Raw genomic sequence first — 23313 nt, forward strand, 5'->3', positions numbered from 1 at the left:
ATTATATGGAGATCATATTTAAACTGAAACATTTCAAACAAAACCACTTCCAAGAATAAGAAGTAAAACAGTCTTACTGAATCTTCAGCCTGGGAGTCGTCCTCCTCCACCGCCAGCTCTTCCACCCAGTCTGAGTCCACCTCCATGGCCTTCTCCTCTCCATCCACCAACAGAGAGGAGTTCCCCTGCCCACTGCTCTGCCTCAGCGCGTTCATCACATCGGCCAGATACGAGATGATGTGGCACGAGCACTCCAGCATACTGGCATGCTGTGGATTCATGTTTTTTATTAACATTATAAAATTTCCACCTCCATTTTGGAACACACATTAAAGGGCTCATATTACACTTATTTTCTAGTCTCTGTTATAATGTTGTTTACTCATCAAAAAAATACTTAAAAAGAGTTGTGTTTAATTCATTCACACATAATTAACACACAAACCCTGCTTATTTAGGCCAAATTCTTCTCTCAAATAGAAAACGCTCTATTCTAACTTGTGATGTCATGTGGTTACACAGGCTAATTTCAGCCCTGGAATTGTCCATTTCTACTGAACTAAAGGTAAAAGGAGCTGTTAATTTAAAAGCTACCACTACATATCATAAAATGAAGCAGAGCATTTTGAGCTTTGAAGATGTAGACAGACTAAAAATAAAGGGTTACTCAAACATGTATGAAAGAAATAAAAACTTCAGGCATGTTTTTGAGGAGATAACAACATTATAACATGGCTTAAAGCTCACAAGAGTCAAATTTGTGTAATACAGGAAGGACTTTTAAGTAAAATCTATGCAGCTTACCTTTCCTTGTGTTAGATTCGTGCTCACTTTTTCAACTACATTCTTTTGAGTCAGATATTTTTTGCTAGAAATACAAAAGTGAAAAGACTAATCAGTAGCTGTCTCATTTAGTAATTAATCACAACTTTTAGCACAAACTCTCACCATCTCGTCAGCCAGTCTATAGCTGCCCTGTGTAGCTGCAGATGCCCTGCTCCTTGTCCAGCGCTGGCTAAAGTGGCCATGATCACCATCAGCTCTGGAAAGCCTGTCCCGTCCCCATTGGCTAACATATCCGTGGCCATGGGTATGAGCGTACTGAGGAGCACCGTGCACACGCCCTCTCCGACCTGGCTGTTGTCTCGAACTATGTGTGTGGTGAGCAGTTGCAGTAGTTGGCGGTTTTCTTGTACCACATCTAGGTGCTCTGAGTCCTTCGGCGGGGTAGCTGTCATTCTCGTCAGCCAGGACTGTAGACGAGATGGTTCCACACAAGCTAACTGAGCCAGAGAGCCACACAGACACAGCAGGCTCGGGTTGGGGCTCTTCTCGGCTGTAGAATGGAAATATATTATTAGTTTTTGCATGTTATGGTATAAATTACGAAAAAATATTAGAGCAGTTTAGACTTACTTAGTTGGAAAAGTTTAGTGAAGAACTTCAGAACCCTGTTGCAGAATTTTGCAGAGAGGTTTTCATTTGCTGTGGCCATCATGATTTGGACAAGTTCACCACTGTGGGAGACAAAGCATATAATTAGATAACATATAATTAGATGGTTATTATCAAGCACATACTGTTTAAAGTGTGCCTTGAGGAATGGCTAGTTATTTGTCCATGTTGTGTATATTCTTATGTTCCTATGTATCAAGTTTCAGACTTCATATTATGTTATTTTCTATGTTATGATGTTGTTTCCTCATCAAAAATATAGCTGGAGTTGTGTTTTGTTTCATTCACACATGTTTAATACTCAAACTCTGCATATTTAGGATGTGTTCTTCTTATCTCAAAGTGAAAACACTGTGCTCCACCTTGTGAAGTCATGTGGTAAAACAGGAAGTGCTCGACTGTGTTTTATTTTTATTTTAAATTCCATCCACCATCACTAGAATCATTTGGATAAATTCAAATCTGGAACTGTAAAATCACTTCTAAACAAAAGATGCCAGCAAGCTGTTAACTTGAAAATTACTGCTTCATCATATTGCAAGGTGAAACAGAGCATTTTGAACTTCAGAGACGATAGACTAAGCATGGCAGGATTCCTCGGACATATGTGAATGAAACAAAACACAAGTTGTATGTTTATGATGAGGTAACAACATTCTAACATGACTTGAAGCTCACAAGAGTCGATTTTGCGTAATATTGGCCCTTTAAATTGTGTGATACAATGTAGGTTAAAGTCAGGTTAGTGAGTATTCAAATGCTAACTGGCGTGAGTTTATTTTGCATAACTTATACAGGGTTCCCACTCTTTTTCACTGACAAAATTTCAAAACTTTTCCATAACTTTTCCATGACCTAAAGTGAATTTTCCATGACTTTATGGCACCTATGTGTAGAATTGAGCATACTTTCAGGTCTAAATATGAAATTTAAAATAATGTCAATGCATTTATTGTCGTCTCTTTAAAACAAAAGGTGCATACGTTCGGAAATAATCATAATAGCCTAATAATAACTTAACAGAATGCTGCAGTTGCATGAAAGAGATACTAAAATTCTGTGACTGCAAAACTTTAATTGAATTTACAAAATTCCATGACATTTCCAGGCATAGAAAATGACATTTTCCATTTCCATGATCATGGGAACCCTGCTTAAAGGTGGTGTGAGAACAGCTGTGGGTATGACCATAGCAACAGCAAACAACTGAGCTGCTGCTGTGAGTTCAGAATGTGAGCATTAGTTTCATGAAGTAATGAACAATGCCCTAGTAAACATGTAGTATTTGTGTCATCACCAATGAATATTACACAGCACATTATATTTACCCAAATGAGAAGAACTCCTCCATCGCCTTCCGGACTTGACTGCTTTCCAGTTGCTTCTCGAGGTATTGCAGGCACTCCTCCAGGACAGACTCATCTAAACCACTGAGGATACAGATAGAAGACAAAAATGTTACATACACATAGAAAAATAAAATTATTACAGCAGCTGTAGCAGAAAGGAGGTTTTGAGATAAGATACCTATTGGGGTCTGAGTGATTGGCAATGATGTTGTAACAGCCCGTCACTAAACGCTCATAAATCCTGGCGAGGAAGGCGTCTGACTCAGAAGGCCCCAGGATCCGCTCCAGTGAAGTGCTGCTGATTTCTGCCACACTTTCAGTGCTGCTCTCCAACAGCAGCGGCAACAGTGTGCGCACGACCTGGGACGGATTCAACTCCTCCGTTCTGAAGAAAATAAACAGCAAAGTCAACACATTTGTTTTTTGTTATTTAAAGGCCCATATTACGCTGTTTTCTGATCTATGTTATAATCTTGTTTCCTCATCACAAACATACCTGGAGTTGTGTTTTGTTTCATTCACGCATGTTCTAAATAATAACACAGGATTACTCAAACATGTGAATGTAACAAAACACAACTCCAGGTCTGTTTTTGTGGACTTAAAGCTCACAAGAGTAAATTTTGCGTAATATGAGACCTTTAAATGTTTCTTTTCCAGCTTTCACTTACACAATGAGATCTCCGATGAGGCGAACCAAAGACAGCAGGATGTGTTTTAATGAAGACGCAAGTGGTAAAGACTGGCAGCTCAGAGTGCCCAGGTGAGCGGCCTGGATGGCACTGATGTAGCTCTCAGATGGGATGGTGTCATTGGCAAACGCATTTCGCTAAAGGGATAATTAGCATGCAAGTATTACATTTCCACTAAGTAAGTAAAATTATAAAAACACTTATCAGTGAACTACTAACCCAGGAGCCAATGTTAGGAAACTCATTGGTGTGAATGCTGTTCCAGGTCTCGCACACGGTCTGCACAGCGGAGGGCAGGTTCTGCATTACACTGTGACCTGGGGAATAATAGAAATGTATTTAATTATACTGAGTAACAGAAGAATAAAGTGATATTCAATGAGCATTTCATTACCCAGCATATTGGCCTTGCAGCGCGTTGATCCGATGGACAGAACAGCAGCGTAGCCCTGGAGTTTAGCATCAGTCAGTTTATTCTCTCCTTCCTCTGGGATGTTCATCAGGAGGTACGACCTAAAAGCAGGTTTGTTTTTGTAAGGATTAGTAAATGGTTCCTAGTGAATATCTAATGTTCTTAATCCTAGAGGCATTAGTATATTCAGTAATACATTAAAGGTGTATTTGATTTATATTTCTTCTTGTTCAATCACATTATGCAGTGGTTATTTTAAAAAGGAAATTTGACTGTAAAAAGTATGTGGTTGATTTTTTTGTAAATGTAATGTGGTTGGATGAGAACAAAACCAGACAGCTTCTATGTCATCGTTCAGTATTACAGTGAGATAAAGAACTAATGGGGTGTGAATTACGAAAAGCATGTTCTTCACTTCTTCAAATCCCTCAGTCGTCCAGGTAGAATTCATAGCAAGAAAAAAAATGTTAACTGGACAAAAGTTTTTTGATCAAATACGTTTCACAGCTCATTCAAGAGGAGTAAACTACACTGAAATTACCCTGAAACAAACTGTAAACAAATAGGTGTGCTAGTTTCTGAGTAGTTTCAGTGTAGTTTGCACCTCCCTTCAGGCAGATATAAGGCGGTGTCCAACAACGTCTGACCAGAACTGAAGAAGCAGCTTGGAGGTGCTGTGAAATGTATTCGATCAAAAAACTGTTGTCCAGTTGACAGAATTGAATTTCTCCTTTGCTTTTCACTCATGGTTCAAAATTGGGTACAGCACATTTAATGTCAGGTTGCTATATATAAACATTTTAAATTTGGTTAACTCTTTATGGCAAAAACCCATGATAGAAAGAGGTCAAGGTGATAGAGACGTGGGATCCTAAAACCTTCTTCTCACCTGGTAAATGCTGTGTACACATCTGTGAGCTGCAGTGTGGCCGGGAGCAGGTTCTTGGTGATCTCTGAGGACTTCTGTGTGTCTGCTTCAATGGCCACTTTGGACAGATGTTCATCCAGAGAAACCTGCACTTTGGAGATTACAGCATCCAGAGTGTAGATGGCCTGAAGAGAGGGCAGCTGACGAAGAGGGAGGATGGCACGAGGGTCCACGCTGGAGAAGGTGGAAATCTGGAACAAAAATTAGAAAGATATTATGTAAATTTGCTAAGTATAGTGCATTTGTGTTTGTGTTTTTAGTATGTAATATTACCTGTCTGGCGATGTACTCCTCTGCCAAATCCACATCATATTTGACTGTACTGCACAGAGCTGCTGTTGACTCCACCAGTGCAGTTGCTTGGTCTGCTTTCATTCCCTGCTTCACCAAGTGCTCCTAAAAAGATTTTAGAAAGAAATTATACTTTTTTAAATGTTTAAGGAAACAACATTATAACATGAAAAATGGCACAAAATGGGCCCTTTAAATGGTGAAAACATCTTATTAATAAAAAAAATTTCAACTGCAATAAATCACTTTACATCTACACTTCTGTTCACTCAGTATTAAAAAAAAAATTTGACCTCAACATAAATGCACAAAAAGCAAAACTCCTTGAACAAACCTTGATCCAGTTGACGTAGGTAGACACTCGAAGGCGTGAGGACCATCTGAGAGTGTGGAGGATGTCGCTCTCAGTTGGGTCACTGCAGCCCGATTTCAACTGCTCGATGTAGGCCTTTGATGGGGGCAGAACTCCCAGAATCCTCCACAGCACCAGAAAGTAGTACTGCAGTGAACATGCCTCCTGTACAAAGACACAAAATTAAGGGTTCACATTACACTATTTTCTTTTTTTTAAATAATTTTTATTTTTTTTAATTTTTCAATTGTACAAAACAAAACAAAATAGAAAAACAAACACAGAGGAGAAGAGTGCCGTTACAATTGTTCAATGAGATATCAATCAAGATACGCTATTAATTTTCAGATAAAGTCCGATCTGATGTGTTTCGCATACTCAGTCCATTTCGTCCATGTTTCATAAAATAAGTCCCTTTGGTCCTGGAGGGTGAAAGACAGCTTTTCCATCACATAAATCTCAAAAACTATTTCTATCCACTCCTCTATCGATGGAGGATCCGCCCTGAGCCATTTTCTTGTAATGGCTTTTTTGCTTGCTACAAGTAGCATTGCTAATAACTTTTTAATCATCATTTCCCCAATTCTGGACATTAACATCTCCCAAGTATAAACATTCAAAGTTAAACATCAATTTAGATCCAAAAACATGGTTTATATGACTCCAAATCTGTGTCTAATAAAATTTCAGAACATTGCAATCCCAAAAAATATAGTAGTAGATAGTGGTTCGCCCCCGATGAGCCACAGAGTCTCCAACATGAATCCCCGTTCCCCTGGTGTCTTTTTTGAATGGGTGTGATAAAAAAAAACTGAAAATATTCTTCCATCCAAACACTCGCCATGTATTAGATAATGTTATCTTCCATTGTAATTGACAAATTCTTTCCCAGCTTTCAGATTACCTTCAATTTCCCACCTTTTCTTAATGTATTCTGTATTACCTTCTTTACCTTGTTGAATTGCTTTATGCAATTTAGATATTATATTACTCTGAGACATTGATTTTGTTAATGTTAGAAGGGTCAATATGAATCCCATATTGCCGTTTTCCCATATACTTTTCATGTTTTGGTCAAAATGATGTCTAATCTGTAGATATCTGTAAAAGTCTTCCTGTTCTAATCCATTTTTCCCCTTTAATTTGTCAAAGCTCAAAAATACCCCCTTGTGGATGAAAGAGTAGTATGACGTCAGACCCTTTGATATCCATGTTTTGAACCTATTATCATGAGTATTTAGAGGGAAATCAGAGTCATAGGCTACCCATCTTAATATTTTAGATATTTTCTCCAATTCACAAATTCTAAGAACTCCATCCCAACTTTTCAAGAGGGATTCATACATAAAATCCTCTGTTATGTTAACATTGATTTGTAATTTTTTATCAGCCAATAGTGCCATAATTGGAATATTTTCCATCTCAATTCTTTCCACTTCTTTCCAGCTTGCAGAATAGGCTGGTGAACATAAACATACCAAAGGTCTGAGTTGAGCCACGTAGTAATAGTCCTGAAAGCATGGGAGCCCGAGCCCACCCCTCTCCTTCCTCAGTTGCAATGTCTTATATTTAATTCTAGCCCTCTTGTTTTGCCAAATATATCTACCCAACATTCTGTCCCAACTGTACATTACAGTATTTTCTGATGTTAGAATGCCGTTTCTTCTTCACAAAAAACTGGATTTGTTTTTAGTTTCATTCACACATGTTTAACACACAAACCCTGCATATTTAGGCTGAGTTCTTCTCTCAAAACTCCATATACCTTCACTAGAATACTTTGGATGCTTTGGACATGCAATTGTTAATCAATGTAGACAGACTAATGAACTAGGATTACTCAAACATGTGTGAATGAAAAACAACTCCAGGTATGCTTTTGATGAAGTAACATTATAACATGGCTTAAAGCTCACATGAGTCAATTCTGCATAATATTGGGCATTTATTTGCTCTTACCATTGCTGTAATTGGCTTTGTCTCTTGTCTCCTGGCTGTGTCAAACTGGGAGCCTGCTGCCAACAATGAGATGAGCCAAGAGTAGAGATCGTCATATTTCACTGCTCCACTGAAGAGTTTTGGAAAGACCTATCAGAAAAAACAAAAGATTAATAGGGTTTGTGAATGAAGACATGGACAAAAAAATATAAAAGAATGCAGCATTACCTTCCCATCTAATCTGCTTATATCATCTTCAGACGCCTCTGGGGACAGGACGCAGTAGAATTTGGGTTGAACATTTGAGTCTGGAAGAAATACGATCATTTTTAGACCCATTAGAAAGCACACTAGGATCTTAAATGTGGACAGTAATACTATTTCAGTTGAATGTCCTCACCTGCTGAACAGTGCTTGGCCCAGTTTTCTTCCACTTCTTTAAAGCCATAGTACAGAGGCAAACTGCTGCGCTTGCCTCCTTCCTGAGCAGAGCTGGGCCCAGACGAGGGGGGAGTCAGGAGATTGTACTGTACCTATTAAATAAATGAAAGAATTAGAAACGAAGAATTAGGTCAAAATCATGGTCTACTGTATGTTTATTTATATAGCATATTTAAAAATAAACAGCACTGCCCCAAAGATAAAAGCAGAATACAAGTAAACACAATAAAACAAGGTTAAGAACATAGATAAAACCAGAAAATCAACTTGAGTTAAAAAGCAGTGTAAAAAGTGCATTTTTAGCAGCAATTTAAAACTCTCCAGGGAAGCAGCAGCTCTAATGTGTAATCAGAGGGCTTTCCACAGTTGAGGGCCCGCTACAGCAAAGGCCCCATCTCCTCTAGTTTTGAGTCTAGCAATTAATCAATCCAGCTGAATACATAAGTACACAGTTTAACAAGATAGATGTGCCTAAATGAAGCTTAATTACCAAATTGTGGGGAGACTGCATGTTCAGAAAATTGCTAGGCTTTTCTAAATAATGTGAAAATATTACATTCAACTGTCAGCTTTCTCAGAATAAAGAAAAATAAACCAACACATTGCTTCCTCTACTGAGCAAGTGTTACTGAAAACTCAAATCAGTAGTCAAGCCTAGTCAATATCTTGTTGTCGTCAAGTTTTTTTTTTAAGATTTATTGAGCCATGACCCATCCACACAACGTTTTTTTTTGGTTAGAATCGTAGACTGTAAAAATGAACGATCCAAATAGGAAGTGAGCATGGGGGCACTTCCAGCTCCATCAACTCTGCCTCCAAATTCACTTTACAATGAAAATTCGCCACCCTCTCTCTGTAACTGCTGCTGTCATGCTCCTCATTTGGTCTTAAAATGTTCATATTAAGCTGCTCTACATGATCTTGGTTGTTTTATTTTGCAATTTTTTCTGTAAATGAATTTCTATTCCTAATCTGGAACTCTGCTCCAAATAATGCTCCTGTAACTGTTAGCATTGTGAGGTTAATTTGACTGGAGTTGAACACTATGGGTGACATCACAATCCCTTAGTCCACTTCTTTATACAGTTTATGGTTGGAACACTAGAAATTATCTGATAAATAAGAAAATAACCAGGTGTTTACAGTCCATTGCAGTAGCTTTACCTGTTCAAAGAGGTAGAGTGGAGCTTTGGAGTAGTGCCGTATCAGGTAGTCAAACACCAGCAGTAGTCGTGCCAGGTTGAGGGGCACAGCCTTGAGTTGTGAGTCTCTGCTCTGAGCCACTTCAGCGATGGCCTGTGTGACCAACGTGAGCACGGTGCGGCGGCCGCGCTCAGAGAGGTTGTGGAAAAGGAGCAACAGAAGCTGGAGGTGCTCCACGTTCAGGTCATCATCTCCGTGCACTGTGCCCTGGAGAGTGTGCTGCTTCAGGGTTCCCAAGAATCTACAAAGAAAAGTAGCACGTTCATCCTGTTTGCTATTTTTCTCTATATTTAATGAAAAAATATTATTATTAATTATAAAAATAATTACTGAAAAGTAAAGCAACTCTAAACGAGAATACATTAACAGCACTGAACTTAGTAAAATTCTCCCATTTGAGCAAACTTACCTTTCCCAGACCTTCATACACTCTGGGACATCTGGGTCTCCCTGGAGTGTGGCCTTGTGCTGCCAGATGAGCAGCAGCCTGGACAGGACTGACAGAGACTGAGGGTGGATGTACAGAGGCCAGGGGCCCTCTGAGAAAGGGGCCACCCCCAACTGCTGAAGTAGTGTGCTCTGAAAAAGATAAGAGGACATTATAACACCACTGTAATTATGCTTATGTAGTAATATTGGTAAATTTCTATCACTTTAGGTCAGTTTAAATGTGAGGTTTTATTAAATAGGCAATAATTGCTTGATTAATAATTAGGTTTCCATTAATATGCTTTTTGTAGATGCTGAATAAACAGATTTTCAAAATAAAGAACCATTTAACAGTAAATACAACATTTATTTAATATAGATCATCTTCTTAATGTTCAAGTAATGGATGGTTAATAATAAATTTGTTAAAGATTCATAATCTTTCATGATCTTACGCATTTCAGTACAAGTTATCTACCAACTCTATTACATTTGTTATCAGATTTGCAGGCTTATCCTCATTTTCTACATTAATTCCAGTAGTCCAGCTTTTTCAACTTAAGGTACTGATCTACCAAACAGCCCAATATTGAAAACATTTATTTTCTTTCATTTAATTGATTAGACCAAGTTTAGGTCTAGGTTAGTATTAATATTTTCTGTTTTGGTTATTGTTTAAATCTGCTTTAGACCTGGTTTGGACCTGGGTTAATTCAAGTTTAGTTCTAGTACGCTATGGTCTAGTGCAGGTTAAGTATAGGAGTGGAAATTTTGTATGACCACAGATTATGTTAGAAGAGGTGCTGTGTTGTGCGCCTATACAAACCAGAAGCTATGGTCCTCCGAAAATTCTGATCCTCAGGAAAATGTAGTTGAAATTAGTTCAATATTGAGGATTTTGGGGGAAAATTTTAAATGTTATTTGATTTTGTTGTCTGATAACAAATAAAACAAATTGAACGCAATAAAGAAAATGTAGTTGAATATACCTGGACTATTATCTAGTGATGGGAGTACATCGATACCATTTACAACCATTTTTATATAAATGTTGTTTGTACCTGTAGAGCTGGAGATGGAAGATCAGACGTGACCAAAGTGTGATTGAAGTGATACAGAGCTAAAGAAAACACTTCATCTGACGACCCTGAAAAAACAACAACACAAATTTAATCTTACAAAACCAGCTCATGGTGAAATTATTTTCCTGATCAAGTGGCGTTACCTTTCACATCTTTATCCACGTCTTTAATGATACTAGCCAAAGTCGCCATGTGCTGCTCCGTCAGTGACACGCTCAGGTAGTTGCGAATAAAGTTATTTCTTGATTTGAGCATAGATGTGGTGATGAAATTTAAAATACTGGAGGCCAAACTGAGAAACTGTAGAAAGAGATAACCAAAGTCAATCAACAGCCTATGCATAAGCAGTGATGTAGTAAAAGTATCACATGAATAAATTAGCTTAAATAAAAGTAATAAAGTACATGTTTCAAAAAGTACTTAAAAAGTAAAAAGTCAATTTACTTACACAGATGATTTTGAGCTCTAATAAAGCTTCAAATGTAGTGATTTTAATAAAGGTTTGTACTGAATTTTGTTCAACAGAAACAAATGAATCGATGTTTTGTTCCTAGATTTTATTTTTTGTATATTTTTGTTTGCTCAGAATATGAATTTGTTCAAAATAAATTCCTCAGCCTTTTCAGTAAGTCTCAGATAATAATAGTAATAATAATACTTTCACGAATACTGGCTCGAGCGTCCCCCTGGCTTGAAAGTCCCAGCTCGAGCGGCAGAATGTTCTCACAAGCCTTTATTATGTGATGTATTTAGTCAGAAAATCCCCATTCTATATCATAATAAAATGAACGTAGCAAGAACACATGTTGGGCCTTGTTTGTGTCGTATTTTAAATAATTTTTCTTGTTCCCCATGCCCTATAACATCTGTAACTCTTGATTTTGGAAGAAATACCAATTACTTCCTTACCTGACATGAATATAATTTGTAAGTAGCGCAACACAAGAAACTTATAAATCTACAGAATTTGTTCAAAAATCATTCCGAATAATTTTTAGGAAGGTCTTAAATACGTATTTTATTGAAATATGTAAGATAAAATCCTGAAATAGCTGTGGCACATTTATTGAGAACACAGGAGTTTCTGAGGCAGTAGTGGACTATTCTTATTTTATTTTAATGTATATAGATTAACTTTCATAAAGGTACAGTTCAGGAGGACTTTCCAGCTTGGGGACCTTCCAGCCAGAAGGACTTTCCAGCTGATTTCCACTTTTACTTTTAAGTCAGGTTCAAAAATGTAGTGGAGTTGAAAATGCAAATACCTGCTCTCAAATGTCGTGAAGTATAAGTAAAAGTATCATTGAGTAAACCTACCTAAAATGTATACTTCAATACTTTTATTTTATTACGTTCCATCACTGAATCAATGATACACAATAGCTGTTATGTAATTTGGGTCCTCACCAGCTCTGGGTCTTTGCGTCCAGCTAAAATATTCCCATTCTCACTTGGGTTCTGCTTGCTCGGGCTTTTTAACCTGGGAGATGTTTCCAAAGGCGGAGGGGGGAGGGGGAGGTGGAGGTGCTACTTTGTCCTTCGATGGGGATATTGTCTCTTCAAACCACAACCCCAGAATTGGCTCACTGTCGTCATCTGCAAATAACGGCAAACAAATTATAAAACAAAACTGAAAAGGGTTGAACAAGGCTGAAGACTGAAGCATGGCACCACATCTAAAGCCAAAATGTAGAAGCGTCAGAAAACTTGGAGACACCTACAACACTGTGAAGGAGGTGGACAAAAGCCAAGGACTACAAGTGCCAGTGTTGTGTTGGTGGAACAGCTTAAAAGAAGATAATCTCACACGAATTAACTCGCTACAATTTAAAATGAGAGCACCAAAACCACAATCTGTACACATGCAAAAAATCTAGTGCTATAGTAAGAGCAGAATCAAATGTTCTCCCAGTAATTAAAAGCGTTGCAAAGCTTTATCTGTGGTCACCAAGGTAGCAGCATTAAGCAGAACAAGATCAAAAGCATTTTTAGAAGATTTTGTAAAAAATTAAATAAATCTGACTATTTCAAACACTTCTTGAAGGTGAACTGTGTAACTTTTTGGTTGGGGGTCCATTCACCTGTTTGTTTCTATGAGTATGTCATTGCTCTGCCAGGAATATTTCATGGTATGACATTAAACATTTACCTTATATTTATTAGATGACAGGTGTTTTTTTGTTTTTTTTTAGCTCAAAAATACCTAGAAATACAGGCACTGTCAAACTGAGTGGGGTTGTCTCTTCACATATCTGACCAGTAACTTGGTTTGGTCTCTATGAAGCTAAAAACGTTTAATGACTATACTGTGAAACATTAAAGACAAAGCAATAACATGCCCATGGAGAAAAGCATTTGATAGAGCCTCCACCAGAAAAATTACACAATGCACCTTTAACTTAATCACATACTTTGCAGTCGATCACACCCATAGCTACCTATAGCTGTAAACAATAAACAAATCTAAAACCTTCATTAGTGATTACATATCTGCACATTTTCATTTGTTATGGCTTAGCTTCCAGAGAGCGTCACTCTTTCTTCAATGTGGAGAATATCACAAAGTTGATATTCACGTGTGCATGCGACATACACAATCAGAACTGTTCAGGTGACAGCTGGACATAGTGTGATTGAGCCCCACAAGCACAACATCTGTACAAGAACAATACCACTGTTTGACATGGGAGTCTTCCGTCCTCTCCGAATAATGTCTATCAAGCATCTTTGACATGTTTGAAGACTCGTGTTACAAGAGAAAAACAAAACATTTTGCAATTTGTTTCCATATTTCTCAAGACAGGTGATAATTAGTATCTACAGACAACAAATGGCCTGTCATAGATCTCTCAATGTTAAATTTGGAGTTTTGGATTTCAATGGTCAGTCGTGAGCAAAGGAAGACATGTTGATGATTTTAAGATGGAGCTGAAATGCTGTGGGGGAGTTCTCTCTTCTACATGTCAATAGCATTGGTATTATCCTTACATCTACACTGAGCCAGAGTGAAAGAGTCTGTCAAAACAGAATTTAGTGTGTGTTAAATCAAACCAGAGTGTTTTGCCAGAGCTGCTTCATCAGTGGCTCAGTCCGTCCTAAACTACAGGCCACAGCTCAGAGCTACTGTGAGACAAACAGGGACAGAATGGTTCGGGGACAGTGAGGTGGACACTGAGTCTGTTCTGACCTGAGACACAAGCTGCACTTGTCTTCTCCTGTCTTCTCTCTGCTGAGATAGAGACTGTCACTACACTGAGAGCAGTAGTGGACAGACAGTTCAAAGTCACAGTGTGGTGTGGCGTGTTTATGCTCCTGACTGCCCCCTGCCTGACGCCGCAGGCAGAGCACCTGTCCCACTGCCTCTCACACAGCGCAGCACTGACACACTCGTTCAATCCACAAAATATGTGCTGTAGATTTACACTGTTAGTGGTTTTAATTGAGCTCACAGTTCTTTGTAATTCAAGGAGTCAGGCTGCGATCTCTCTAAACATGAATTCCAGCAGAAAGACCCTATTTGCTCTGCCAGCGTTTGGGCTGGAGTACCTTGGCTGCTGTCCTCCTCTGTGCTGCTAAAGTCATCTTCATAGTAAGTGTTAGAATCTGTGGAGGCACTGGCATCGCTGCTGACTGAACCCTTCCTCTGTCGCTGGAGAACACAAGCCTAAAACACATTATTTGAACACATATAGTAAATAAAGTAAATGACATTAGTAAATATGGACAAATGTGACTGGATAAACCTGTACCTTTTTGTATGAGGTGCAGAGCAGAGTAAACAGGAGGTTGGTGAGTGGCACAGAGTCTATGAGTCTTTGAACTCTCTGAATAGAAGTGCTCTGGGCCATGATGTTGAGTTCAGCTGGAGGACCATCACTCGCCCACCCCTGCACAGAAAGTGAGGAAAATCAGGGAGGAAAAGTGATAAGGAAATTCATGTGACAAATGTGACGTAAAGGTTAGAATAGATAATGGTAGGATTTCAAATTTATAAATAGAAATTGCAGGAGATTCAATAGGTTGTGTTCACATTGTAGAATTTTATGTCTTAATTTCAGATGAAGGGCAGAGATTTATGTAACTCTATGGGAGATCCACTGTTTTTGAAAGAAATATTCAAATCAAAAAATATTTAAACGTATTTGTTTGGGATTGACTCAGCAAACTTCTCATTTGAATCATATGGCTTATAGTTCTTTCACTTTACTTTCTGAAGCTATTGTGAAAAAATAATGTCAGTTTTGCTCATTTATGCTGACCTTTGTGCCAGTTATTGCTTCATGGAGTTAGGTCCAGTATGACAGAAATAAACCAGGTCAACAGATATGTAATCTGACAGTTAAACAGCAAATTGCGCCACAGAATTATCACCCGTCCACCTGCTCAGTTTTAAACCAAAGGATTTTGAATTCTGAAATGGTTTGATCACTATAATGTTTGATAATTACATAATAAAATGAACTGGTTTTGTATTTTACCCGGTGCAGAGCTTCTACTTGCAGATCCTGGAAAAGTGAGGTCAGGAGTTTGATGGCATGGTTTGCCAGGATGACAGACAAAACTCCAAACCCTTGGTGGCTTTAAAAATAATATATATAATTAGACATATTTCATCAGGAAAAGAAAAAAAAACTACAATTATGTCTGTGTAATCCCTCAGTCATCCAGAAGGATTCATAGCAAAAGAAAATTTCTAATCTGCTGGACAAAGTTTTTTTTTTTTTTTTTTTTTTGAATGAAGACATTTCACAGCTCATTCAAGTGCTGTTTTTAGTTCTGGTCCATTGGAAATTTGACCAGAACTGAAGAAGAAATTTAAAGAATTGAAATTTTCTATTGCTATACAAAGAATTATGTTTTTTTTTACCCTTTTCCAGGCCCAAGTTTGGGTGAACCAGCTCCGTCTTTAGTGCGAGCAGCGATGTCGCGTACTCTGAGAGCAGCCAGAGGGTCCTTTTCTTTGCCTTTATCAGCCAGAGCAGTGGGGCTGAGGTTCAGGATTAAATACAGACTATTCAGCAGGCACCAAGCACCGAGCAGCTGGAAGTTCTGGTAATGCTGTGAAAGGGAAAACATCACATTTTAAGTAAATATTCTGCTGACAAACAAAGTTATTTAAAAACGCCAATATTATGCCATTTTCTGATATGTTACGATGTTGTTTCCTCATTACAAACATACCTTGAGTTTTTTTTTTCATTCACACATGTTTAACACACAAACCCTGCATATTTAGGCCGAATTCTTCTCTCAAACTGAAAACACCCTGTTGTTGTGATGTTATGTGGTAGTATAGGAAGTGCTTCATTGTATTTTTAAACTCCACACATCCTCACTATCATTTAGATAACTTCAGCACTAGAAATGTCCATCTCTACTGAACAAAAGTTAAAAGGTAGCACTTTAATTTTTTGAGATGTAGACAGACTAAAAATTCAGGATTGCTCAAACATGTGCAAATGAAACAACACAGCTCCAGGTATGTTTTAAGGAGTTAACAACATTATAACACGACTAAAAGCTTCACAAGAGTCAATTTTGTGTAATATTTAAAAGAACGTACCTCTCCTCCAGCTCTGCGAGAGTTGCTGATGGCTTGTCCAATCATTTCATAAATTTCAAGCTGGAAGAAAAGAAAGTTGCCATCAGTTACAAGGTCAGGTATTGGAGTATAGGATTAAAACAATAATTTACTTACACATTTTTGTACAATTGTGGCAGCATCATTTTCATAATCCTCCTCTTTCGTCCCAGTGGTGGCAGAGCGGAGCTGTAAACCACTCCCAACTTGCAAAATAGCCATGCAGGTAGCCACACTCACACCTACAGAGATAATAATTGAATTTAGTATTATAAATAATCATAGGTATGCAATAAATAAATAATGGAGTTTATCTAGGTAGTTGGTTATGAAGTAATACCAACCAGCATAGAGGCAGCTCAGAGCCAGCACAGTCATGTCCAGAAGTCTCCCTGGAGTCAGAGGTTCGAGAACAGGAAGAGAGAGTGTGTCCAACGCCATTGTTACATCGATCACTAAAGAATGAAATCTGCAAAAGGAAGAAAGATTATTACAAGCTTGTTTAAATGTGCACTGCGTAACTTTTTGATTGGGGGTCTGTCACGTTCTTGTTTCTATGGTATGTCATTGCACTGCTTGGAATTTTCCACAGTGACATTAAACAGCTCAACCTTACCATTTATTCAATTACAGGTGGTTTTATAGCTCAAAAATACCAAGAAAAGCATCAATTCTGACTGTGAGTGGGATCACATCTTCACAGATCTGACCATTTAACTTGATCTGGTTTGGTCTCCATGAAGATATAAAGGTTTAACACCATACTGTGAAACATTACAGACAAAGCAATAACATTTCCATGGAGAAAAGCATATGACAGACCCTCCAGCAGAAAAGTTACTCAATGCACTTTTAATACAAGAAAAAACCTAAATACATAGCTATATTATATAACAACATCAATGTCACACCAGCACATTAAATCACAGGCGTGTTCTTACTCAGTGTGAATGCAGAAGGAATTATAGACTGTATATATTCTAAGTTGGGCAATGCAGTGAATCAAATTTGAGTCAGGTTCAGTCATTTCTAGTCATCAATCATGAGCTCAGGTCTCTGTCAGTACAGGCATTGGGTTTGGAGCAGAGTGCAGATTTTGGATGAAGAAATTGCAATATTGCTGTATATTATTATTATATTTTGTGTTAAATGTTTATGAATAAATGTCATTCTACTCTTTTATGGTCAGGAAATTAATTCTGGATGCCATTTTTGTGTGTTTTCAATAGGGACTAATTCAGTTCTAACAAAACCTTGTGATCAATCAATATGAGAAACATAAATATATACATGTATTTTTTGTCAGGTTTTCCCAAGTTAAGTAAATAAGTTTAAGTAAATTGCAATGGAACCCAAGAGAAAAGTTTAAAACACTGATCTGAAACAATAGAGTAAAACTGAAAAGAATTGACTCAAACCACAAACTCTTGCATAAAATTAGAAAAAATGTTTAAGAGTCAAGTACACCTCTCCTAGATTATTATTATTATAGATATGCATATTAATATTTGTTCTCTCTTAGTTATTATACTATTTTGTGATGTGTGAGTTAGCATCCAAATAAGTTCCCTTGTGGATCAATAAAGTTTGTCTAATTAAGTACTTTTTCAAACATACCCATTGCGGACAGCTGTAGCATCCGCCACGGTGGCAGGCATGATAAAGAACGAGTTGGCCGACACAGCATCTTGGAAACGGTTGATGTAGCGCAGGAAGTAGGGCAGGTTGAGGCACACTCGCAGCAGTTTCTCAGACCCACCTAAAAAGACGACGTAAAGCATTTTCAGAAGTGCACCGTGAAATACGACCTGAAGTGCAGTTCTAACAGAGCCAGGTCTTAACTCACCAAGTTCCTGTAAGCTTGACACATTCTGAGATACAAAGGCATTTTTCATTTTGGCCTGAAGAGCCTGGTCTGAAGTTTGGTCGTCGCAGTCACTCTCCGTCTAAAAAAATAAGTTAAGATTAAGGATAGAAGGGAAAAAACAAGCATTATTGTATTGTGTGATTTAATACCATGCTCTCATTATTAAAAAATACAAGGTTGGTTACTAAAATAAAAGGTAGTTGTGAAATATTTTTGATGAGTGTTATTGAGTTGTTGACAGCCATATTGTCATTTTCATCTAAGGCTGTGCAACTAATTGAATTTTGATCACGATTTCGATTTGTGTGCCAAACTCATAATTTAGTTGAAACAATAAATCTTAATAAAGTTTATTTTGGGATATTTTTGATATGAATAAGTGTATTTATTTTATTTTTTTAATATAGAGATTGTAGAACAGCTGGATATAGTTTATTTCGGATACATTTATGTTTTTCTTTGTCTTATGTCTTATTTATGTTTAAAGTATATTTTATTCATTTTATGTTTTATCCTTTGCAAAACTGCTCTAAGGTGCATATTTATAGCCTATATTTATTTTCAGTTTGAAAGTTTTGCATGAATTATCAATAACAAAGGGTTTTTTAAGAGAGAAATGCTGAATAAATGCATCATGTAACTAAAAAATAATTGTGATTTCAATATTCACCAATCGAGCATAATCGAGCAGCCCTATTTTCATATTCTTTTATAGCTCATATACATTAAGCAACCTTTATGCTTTAAACAAACTTTAGTCAAAATTATTAGACTGGATCTGCTCCTCTGTTTTCCCTGTTGTGCCACTCCAAAGATTGTGGAAAAATTCACAAACAGAAAAGTGATTTTTTTCGTGATGATTTTCACAGAATTCAGTCATTTAAATATTGGTCCTACCACTATGAAAAAAATGGGGCGAGTCCTCAGTCTAAATATGTATGTGAATAGTATACAAGTCTCTATGCAGAAGAGTCTTTCAGCTACAGCTACTCAAAGCTATGCAAGTTTCTAGAGCAAGATGTAACCCTTTCAAGCCCTTGCCAAATGTAAAGACAGAGGAAAAAATCTTGCAAGATCGTTTTCATGTGCGCACAGTCTCATGGCATAAGATCTCGTCCCATCCCTATTGGCTCCTTTATATAATTGTGTTTTTGTTTATATGTAAATGAACATGAATGTACCTGCATGTGCGTTGTTGAAGGGGAGGCCAGGATGGTGGTAAGGTCCGGGTTAAAAACTGAAGTGAGTTGATTAAAGAAGTTCATCTGTACTTCTTTTTGTCGAAGCTCAGGGTTCACAGTAGTAGTGGGCAGTTCCTTCTGATCCTCCACTGTTGAAAAAATTGAACTACAGTAAGAAACCACCAGTAACATCTTTTTTTAGTAAAGACATTTATTTAGCCACAAAACAAGAATGAAAAGAATGTTGAAGTGTTCCCCATTAATACAGGAATTGTGGTCCTCTATTGTCTGAAATAAACTACAAACATATTGGAAAAACAAAATTAGATGTTGTTGCTCATTGTATTATCATGAACTTATAAAGGAGAGAACACTGGTCAAAAATGCTGCTTAAAATTAAATATAGGCTGGAAGTGGCATTTAGACTGCCAACTAGAATGAAATTATTCAAATAAAAAGTATTTGTGCCACCATAATCTTAACAAAATCTATTGGAAACACTGGTCAGAGTTGCTTGAGTAGCAATTAGAGAAGGATTTCACTAGCCCAAGTTATATTAATTGATCGGTCATGAAAAAACAAACTGACCCTCTAGAGTAAAAGGAACTACCCAAAAAGATACTCAGAATTCATGCCCTTGCTCAAAGGTTTTCAAATGTTTTCAAATGTTTTCATTCCTACAAAGCAGTGTCCACCTTCTTAGTGAATTTGAAAAATCTGCACTAGAACATGGGAGTTCAATAGTGGGGGCTTGCGGACTTAAGGGCTTTTTAGGGCTCTGCTTCCACTTACCATCTGAAAGGGTTTTGACGGTTTGAGGCAACTTGGCAGACTTCATCATAGCAGTGAAAGTAATGATTTCTGTGCGGTCCAGTCTGCTGCAGCCAGTGCAAAGTCCTTTTATGAGAAGAATCAGGTGTTTCTGAGGATAAACAAACATAGTCGATGCATAAGGCATTAAAAATGTGATTCAAAATAAGAACAGCAAGAAGTTAGAGAACTGAAAGAGATATGAATAAAAAAGAAAAACAGTACTGTGGTAGGCACTAAAATCAAGTTGTAACCATTTATGGTGTTTTTCTGAAATGAGGTGCATACAATTAATATTACAGTTGATTAGTCAGTCTCAGAGAGACTGAGAGAGAGATTGAGAGCCTGATACAGACAAAGTTCATAAATCTGAGGGGATTTTTTCAGTCTGTTTCCTACCTGTGAAACTGCACATGCTTCATCCGGGTTCTCCAGCCGCAGTAACGAGAACTCGATTAATACTTTGCACGCAGCTGCCACCGACAGCAACTGATTTCTTGGGACTAGAAACACAATTTGGAAGTTAATTTGTGAACGTAAAGATTAAGTATGACAAGAGAAAGACTTGCTTAATACTTACTCTGTCCACATACTGTGGTGATGTAATGGGCGGAGAGAGCCACAAATGATGAGTAGAAAGGCTCGTACTGTTTGTCATGGTGTAGAATATCTGTTTCACTGGAATAAATAAAAAGTAATAAACTACATTTAAAACAGGATCAAAATCAAATACATCTCTATTATGTATTTTAATTAGCAAGTTAAAACATGCATAATATCAAGTGTGTTACAACCTGAAGTAAATGTTAGCTGTAGGTATACACCATAAAAGGACCATTTGTCCAATACAAATGTTCTCCTGTGACGCTACAGCCACTAAATTACCAAAGTGTTAGTAATACGGAAAGTCATTTTACAGCAACTCAACATATAAAGTCTCTCTCTTTCAGGTTAAAAAAAAAAAAAAAAAAAAAAGCCTTAAGGGCTTGAACGTTCAGAGACAGAGACAAACAAACTTCTGCTACTCCGCCTTGCACCACACAAGCATATCTATCATCTGATAGTACTTGAGCCAAGAAAAAAAAAAGACTACAAAAATATATATATATTCAAAGACAAGTGGTCAAAGTCTAGAAATTATAAGTTGTGTATTCACAGTTTTTATCTATCTGTGAATAAATATAGTGGAGAGGTTCTAAATATTATATGTATGTACTGTTTCAACAACATCATATCCTCATATCCAATGTTATCTGTCAAAACATTTGCATAGATAACATCTAGTACTTCTGTGTTACTGCTACTTTACACGTACTTATGTTAAAACCAACAAAATATCTTTCTGAAATTCAGTGTAGAAGAACAGGCATTATTTGTACATATGCTTTATGATGGCGCAATGAAAATAGAATAATATGCATTATTAAAGCTTCTACATTTGTGCATTACTAGACTTTATTGTGGGAATCTGTGCCTATGGGGGCACCATGTACAAACATTACAACACAGGAAAAACAGATATTATGAAATGGGAAACACCAAATTGTAGGGGTCCAAATTCAAATGGTAAATTGACTGGCAGAGACTGACATACTCTGGTCTAGGCAATGCGGGAGTCAAGGCTGTGATGTCAGTGAACTCAAACTGCGTTTGTGTTTCGTTTTCAGTAAAACCTGCCGGGAGCGTGTTCCTTTCAAGCTGCCACGAACACAGCAAAAAAAAAAACAATAATTAAAACAATGCTGTGGGAAGCTCCTCACTTTAAGGCACACCGTGAGCCTTTAAAAGGGAGTGTCAGAGACTGACAGAAGCAATCTGTGCTTCACTGAAATAATAATAATATATGGAATAAAAGTCCTTTATGTGGGTCGACTGAAACAGATTTCTTTCATTGGATCATTGAGAAACAGCTGTTACGGCACAATATACATCAAAATCATATCATGTGAACAGTTCTCTGTTACTGAACAAAAAGTTAAAGATGATGTTGATCATTCGCTCGTATTTTGACGCATTTTAACGCCACATTCGCACGCATCAGTCCAAAGTGAGAGAAGGGTCTCCGCCTACTTCAGCTCAGACAGATGTTCACTTCAAACTGCATTATCAGCTTTTCAGCACATTGTCACGTAAAAATAGAAACGATTTCTTCAATACAGCCATGTAACTTAATATTTATTCTGTGTAGTAAGCAAATATATTCAAATATAAAACGTGACATTAAGAAGTCAAGGCAGAAGGCCCTTTGCCCATTTCAGCTGCTAATGTTTGTGTTAGCTAGCTAATGATGAAGCAAAATTTCAGCACGCTGTGTTCAGTCACCCAGCTCATTTTGTTCCACTTTACATTTATGGGTTAACACTGCAGCTCATTAGCCATGCAGCACTTAAAGCAATTTAGCACAGGTGCAAAAGCAGGAGAACCGAAAGCGTATAAAGTAAGTTGGCTAACATTAGCACGGGAGCTAACGCTCAAACTGCTGTGGTGCAACTTAAGGCTGTGTAACTTGATGCTAACTGAGAGCTACGTTAGCATGTTAGCCGAGCAGCTGACTCCAGAGTGGCCACAGCCCAAACTGAGCCACACACACTCCAAACAAGTTGACATTCAGCGCCTCACCTGTTTATTATAGACCCGACAAGCTGAGGTAGCTCCTTCGTTTCAAAGGCGGTGTACGAGGCTGATAAAAGCGGCCGCACCGCCGCTGTCCATTCGTGTTCATCTCCTCCGCTTGACGCCATCTTGAAAACCCACAGAAAAAAAGCCTGAGCCAAAAGAAAGCTCACAGGGGGCGCTCACAACAGCCTGTATCCCAGCACCAGGGTGGGTCCTGGGGTGGGTCCTCTCTGCCCCTGTGCCTGTGGACGAGGGGAGGGGAGGCACTACATTATAACTTGCATCTTTGCATCTTTATTCTACAAGTGCGAGTTGTAGCTGCAGAGTTGTGTTAGATCTCTGAGGATCTCACATCTACTCACATCTACAAAGTACCTACTTAGTTCATCTTCTTAACAAACTGGACTGCACTTAAAACACAGATGACAGAGCCAGAGCAGCTCTACCTGCTGAGGAGACTGGTGTTTTGGAGTGACAAGGGCCACTCCTGAAGCTTTTACGACTCTGTGGTGGCATCAGCCATCCTGTATGGTGTGGTTTACTGAAGCAGCAGCATCACAGAGAGGGAGAGGAAGAAATTGGATAGTGTTATCAAGATGTCCAGCTCTGTCCTGAACTGTCCTCTACTGGACAGCACAGGAGGAGGGGGACAGGAGGGTTCTGAGCAGCTTCAGTGACAGAGTCAT

The 23313-nt window shown here is 37.9% G+C and overlaps 1 protein-coding gene across 1 annotated transcript in view; it reads right to left on the minus strand.

Moving 5' to 3' along the window:
* The window catches only part of ubr4 (ubiquitin protein ligase E3 component n-recognin 4), a 67884-nt gene extending 45115 nt beyond the window's left edge, over nucleotides 1-22769 (minus strand). The window contains 35 exon segments of the mRNA XM_055166171.1: nucleotides 78-269; nucleotides 805-868; nucleotides 949-1336; nucleotides 1417-1517; nucleotides 2784-2885; nucleotides 2983-3189; nucleotides 3476-3633; nucleotides 3716-3813; nucleotides 3891-4009; nucleotides 4798-5027; nucleotides 5110-5232; nucleotides 5462-5644; nucleotides 7439-7567; nucleotides 7646-7725; nucleotides 7818-7950; nucleotides 9023-9302; nucleotides 9471-9640; nucleotides 10552-10637; nucleotides 10716-10872; nucleotides 11980-12081; nucleotides 12083-12168; nucleotides 14119-14236; nucleotides 14322-14459; nucleotides 15051-15150; nucleotides 15440-15630; nucleotides 16136-16195; nucleotides 16271-16395; nucleotides 16498-16622; nucleotides 17771-17912; nucleotides 18000-18099; nucleotides 19202-19350; nucleotides 19994-20123; nucleotides 20411-20514; nucleotides 20592-20689; nucleotides 22631-22769. Coding sequence (XP_055022146.1) covers nucleotides 78-269; nucleotides 805-868; nucleotides 949-1336; nucleotides 1417-1517; nucleotides 2784-2885; nucleotides 2983-3189; nucleotides 3476-3633; nucleotides 3716-3813; nucleotides 3891-4009; nucleotides 4798-5027; nucleotides 5110-5232; nucleotides 5462-5644; nucleotides 7439-7567; nucleotides 7646-7725; nucleotides 7818-7950; nucleotides 9023-9302; nucleotides 9471-9640; nucleotides 10552-10637; nucleotides 10716-10872; nucleotides 11980-12081; nucleotides 12083-12168; nucleotides 14119-14236; nucleotides 14322-14459; nucleotides 15051-15150; nucleotides 15440-15630; nucleotides 16136-16195; nucleotides 16271-16395; nucleotides 16498-16622; nucleotides 17771-17912; nucleotides 18000-18099; nucleotides 19202-19350; nucleotides 19994-20123; nucleotides 20411-20514; nucleotides 20592-20689; nucleotides 22631-22752 — 4890 coding nt within the window. The 5' untranslated portion in view covers nucleotides 22753-22769.
* Between the last annotated feature and the right edge of the window lie 544 nt (nucleotides 22770-23313).

This window comes from Boleophthalmus pectinirostris, unplaced genomic scaffold, assembly GCF_026225935.1.
Source record: "Boleophthalmus pectinirostris isolate CB_2022bp ecotype Guang Dong unplaced genomic scaffold, ASM2622593v1 HiC_scaffold_8, whole genome shotgun sequence".
In the NCBI taxonomy this organism is placed as follows: domain Eukaryota; kingdom Metazoa; phylum Chordata; class Actinopteri; order Gobiiformes; family Gobiidae; genus Boleophthalmus; species Boleophthalmus pectinirostris.